The sequence below is a fragment of the Anguilla rostrata genome, chromosome 9, assembly GCF_018555375.3.
Source record: "Anguilla rostrata isolate EN2019 chromosome 9, ASM1855537v3, whole genome shotgun sequence".
Classification (NCBI taxonomy): domain Eukaryota; kingdom Metazoa; phylum Chordata; class Actinopteri; order Anguilliformes; family Anguillidae; genus Anguilla; species Anguilla rostrata.
Genome location: NC_057941.1, coordinates 9,604,828 through 9,609,549, shown reverse-complemented (window position 1 = coordinate 9,609,549; position 4,722 = coordinate 9,604,828). Strand labels below are relative to the sequence as shown.

The 4,722-nt window shown below is 41.1% G+C and overlaps 1 protein-coding gene across 1 annotated transcript; it reads left to right on the top strand.

Annotated features, from left to right (window-relative positions):
• Positions 1–2,353: 2,353 nt before the first annotated feature.
• Positions 2,354–4,355, top strand: LOC135262879 (BTB/POZ domain-containing protein KCTD12-like). Its single transcript, XM_064350244.1, has 2 exons — positions 2,354–3,165; positions 3,500–4,355. The coding sequence occupies exon 2, from the start codon at positions 3,504–3,506 to the stop codon at positions 4,353–4,355; it is 852 nt and encodes a 283-aa protein (XP_064206314.1). The 5' UTR covers positions 2,354–3,165; positions 3,500–3,503.
• Positions 4,356–4,722: the final 367 nt, after the last annotated feature.

Genomic DNA, 4,722 nt, shown 5'->3' with positions numbered 1-4,722 from the left:
TATCTATTACGCACGCACAGCCTTACAAGTATGCACCCATCCCAGAGGGCTTCGTGCTGATAATGATTAACTTGAGACAAGTTACAGTCACAGAAAGCTATACCAAAAATACCAGCACTTACAAATGTTGGCGCAACTGGTGTACCAACACTTGAACTAGTGTTTTGAAGTTGACCGAAGGCTTCATGCTGAAACAATTTTCCTTGAACGGACCAAAATAAACTGATGTCAGCTACCTGTAGTATTCCATGACAGACCACAATGGTCTGCAAAAAGCTCAAATTTCATTCGCTCAGTTATAAGTATGTTCCCTTTCAGAGATGACCGAAAGCCTGTCGATACATTTATTAAACATTTTTTTTTTAAAGTATACATGGAGACCCCCAGGTGGTACTTCCACCTTAAGCAAGAGTCTTAAGCAGAGTGATGACGTCACTGTCCAGAATAAATTCCAAATTGTGCGAATGCTGGCTGTGGCTGGGCGTCCCACGGCATTATGTACAGTTGGCTGTAGCAGGGACTGCATTCTTCAGCTGAAACAGCAGGAACATGCAGTCTACCAGTACCAGCAGCGGAAACCATGTAGTTCTCCAGCATAGTGTTAGCACAGCTCAGCTAGTGGACTGCAGACACTACAGAAATGAGATGGGTTACAGTCCCAGATCATGAGAAAAGTTGCTATAATTTTTTACTACAGTAATGTAATCAGTGAAGTTATATGTTAAGAAATGTACCCTAAAGCAACAAATTCATAATTAATAATACAGAAAATAATATCAGACAGATTCTCAGTCCTATCCAAAATATCCCCAGGTGTTCCCAAATATGCCCATATATTCTTGTTTTAATGCGTAACATTGCTCTTGGAAAGTGATTACAGTGTTTTAAGACAAATCTCTCTCTCTTAATGTTTAAAAAAGGAGACATTTGAAAATTGTAGTGCATTTTTTTGCAGTGCTAAACATGTAAAAAATTAAGCAGGGCTACAGAATGTGCAACATTTTACAAACAGCACCCCGTACTACCATCAGTCAAAATAGAGTTGTTGATCAGCTTGATTTATGCTTCTCTCTACTCCTATGAAACATCAGTCTCAAAACATCTTCACACGTGAGCTGATACAATACAGGCATCAGAACTGTTCACCTGTTCACCTGCTTTCATAACTTTGTTATCTACAAGCCTCAACTATAGCTTACTAGTGAACAAAGTCTACGTTTTAATCTCAGGGGAGTGACAGGTTAACTGATGATGTCCAGTAAAAATTACATGCATAAAGAGAGTTTGTGATGTTTTTTGTTTGTTTTTTGCTTTTTTTGCTTTTTGGGGGTTCAGGCCAGAACAAAATGGCAACAACTGAGTTCCTTTAATATATATTTTTCCATTTCATCTCTGCTAATTTTCATTTCTTGTGCTAAAATTTCACTGAATCCAGCAACAGTAAATGCCCATAATGATAACAGAGTGCAAGGTTCTGAGAAAATTGTCCCATACAGAACCACATTAAGACACATCCATAATCAAAGAGATAAGAGGATCACATAGATGAGCACTGCCCTGTAAAATCCAGGGCAAAGCAATATTTCACAGTAATCTTACTCAGATTCAGATATAGGTGCAAATCCAGATCTGCAATAACGTTTATGGACATAGAACCACAAACATGGATGCATTAGCTCTGATGCAAAGCTGGGAGACCGTCTATTGCAGTGTTCATGATTCAGGCCACACAATAAATGTTTGCCAGATGAAGTATGATTAAATAATATTAATATGTGTGACATGTGTGACAATTAATGTCTGTAACATAATTTAGCATACACATTTTCTGTATTAATTTCTTATACATGCCGGTGTAGCAACCGAGGTGCAGCAACTAGCAAAAGAAAGACCAAATTGGTGATCATTGCATGTCATGTCAATCTGTGCTGGAGGTGCTATCATTTAAGCATTTTTCATTTATCATTTAAGCAGTTTGGCACAGGAATGCCATGTGATACATCCATACCAACATCATTCAATAACCATTTTGAGTTACTGTCTCTCAAAGAGTTAAGGTTCATAACACCTGTAACACCATGTATATATGTATTTGTGTGTGTAATAATGTGTCAAATACATATTTTTGATATGTAATCAAACTATTAATGTGAGGTAAAGTAGTGCACATTCTCAGCTTTTATTTAAGGGTATTTTTATACATTTTGGTTTCACCATGTATAAATTACAGCATTTTCAGGGCATCATAATGTTTGGGACAAAATGGCGTCGCAGGTGTTTCTGATTAGTCAGGTGTGTTCAATTGCGTCATTAGTGCAGGTATAAGAGTGCTTTCAGTATCTAATTTTGATTCTAGCCTTTTGATTGTCTTCGGAGTCTGTTATTGGAATTTGTCAACATGAGGACCAGAGTTGTGCCAATGAAAGTCAAGGAAGCAATTATGAGGCTGAGAAAGAGAGAGAGAAAAAACTGAAACTTAGGCTAAAACTTAGGCTGACCAAAATCAGCTGTTTGGAGCATCATTAAGAAGAAAGAAAGCACTAATGAGCTCAGAAATCACAAAGCGCCTAGTAATCCATGTAGTTTAAGGTTTTGCTTACGTTTCTGTTTTTTTTTTTTCTTATTTCACCCCCCTCATCTGTGAAACATGGTAGAGTTAGTGCTATGGCTTGGGCATGTATGCAATAAATGTACACAAACAAGTATAAATAATCGCAGATTTCACAGAACGTGAAGTTGTCACATTTTCTCTGAAATCGAGTCAACGTCATCATACAGTTGGTGGGGTTTTGTGGAGATTATAATACTGCAGCAGAGCTTTCACTGCAAGGGGCAGCAAAGGATAGACTGATGACAGTAGGGAGAAAGCACATTCATGTCCGTGGATCATTTTCCATCAAGGGAGAATGGATTTTTAATGGTGTACCATATTTAATGCAGCGCTGAAATGGTATTACACTGCCAATCTTAAAATAACTTTTTTTCTGAATTTCATCACTAACAAAAAAGTTCTTGGATATTCCTTTCATCAACATGCTCGATTACAACTGCACTGACCAGGAACAGAGTTTCTCTCTGTAGCAGACCATTCATTCCATGAAGTGGAGGTTCTTACCCAATCAACTTGGATTTTAACAAGGATTTTACTTTGGATAACAGTACAAGGTATTTATATTCAATTAAATTTCTACCGTCCTTGCTTATTTTGCATTTAAACTCCTGTTAATTTTCCTAAACAACTACATTTTCCAAAAAGTTTGACATTTTAGATGGGAGTGAAGATTTAATTGCAAAACCGATGGCATATTTTATGTGCACAATCACAATCCTCCATAATCACTGAGATTGTAATAGGTCCAGCCTTACTATCTAGTGACCCAGTAAGAGACATGCAGTTTTTCATGTCTCTTGCTGCATGAGCAATGTGATTAGGCAGATTGGTTCGGGCAGTCAGACGTGAAAAAGAGATTGAAGCGGTTCTCTGCTTGGTTTCACACAGACCCATGGCTTTACTTGAGAGCACCAGCAGCATTCCGGGTGACAAGCTGCTCTTCCCAGAGATCGTGGAACTCAATGTGGGTGGCCAGGTATACATAACCCGCTACTCCACTCTAATCAGCTACCCAGATTCCCTTCTTGGGAAGATGTTCACCTCAAAGAGCAACGAAGGGCTGGCGCGTGACACCAAAGGTCGCTTTTTCTTGGATCGCGACGGTTTCCTTTTCCGTTATATCCTGGACTACATGCGTGACCGTCAGCTGCTGCTCCCAGAAGACTTTCCTGAGCGTGCAAGGCTGCAGCGGGAGGTAGAATTCTATAATCTGCCTGAGCTGGCTAAAATGCTGGCACCCAGGCTCACCAAACACGGCAATGAAGGTTGTCTGAGTGACCCTGAAGATTTCTCTTCCAAAACCAACACTGCCCATAACCTGGACACACTTAGCAGAGCTGCTCCTCCCTGCACTGGCCTGGTGGTGGAGGGAGGGGAGGCCAGCCACCACTCTGGCTTCATCACCATTGGCTATCAAGGCTCCTACACACCAGGCTGGGACAGCCAGACGGGCGCCAAGTTCCGTCGAGTGGAACGTATAATGGTGTGTGGGAAGACCTCTCTGGCTAAGGAGGTTTTTGGGGATACACTCAATGAGAGCCAGGATTCAGATTGTCCACCGGAGAACTACACATCATGCTCTTATCTGAAGTTCTCCAGTCTAGATCAAGCCTTTGATAAGTTGGCTGAGGCTAACTTCACCATGGTGGCCTGCAACTCAACTGGAAGCTGCTCCTCTGCCCATGACCAGTCACATGAGAAAATCTGGACCAGCCACACAGAATATGTGTTCTTCCGTGAGTGAGCGCCACCAATCCTCCACACATCTCCCCTGGCCTATGGTGTTCTTCGTGATGCATGGTTGCTGTAGATTTAGATGCCTGCAAGTGTGTTCCTCCACCTCTCCCTGCCTACCCCATGAAAACCACCCCTCAAGCCAGCGCCTCCCATTTTTAAGCCAATAGGGACATTACTATCTACCAATAACTGCTCTCTGCACTTGCAGCCAGGCGGATACAAATTTCACTCTACCCTTTCCCTCTGTAATTCGCGACGTTTCTGTGTTGCTGTACACTAATTTTAAAGCTAAATCTATATATAACTACTCCATTTGAAAATGGAGAAAGGGCAGGAGTGCTGTGGCTCAGTTGGAGTATAGTGTGGGAGATCCC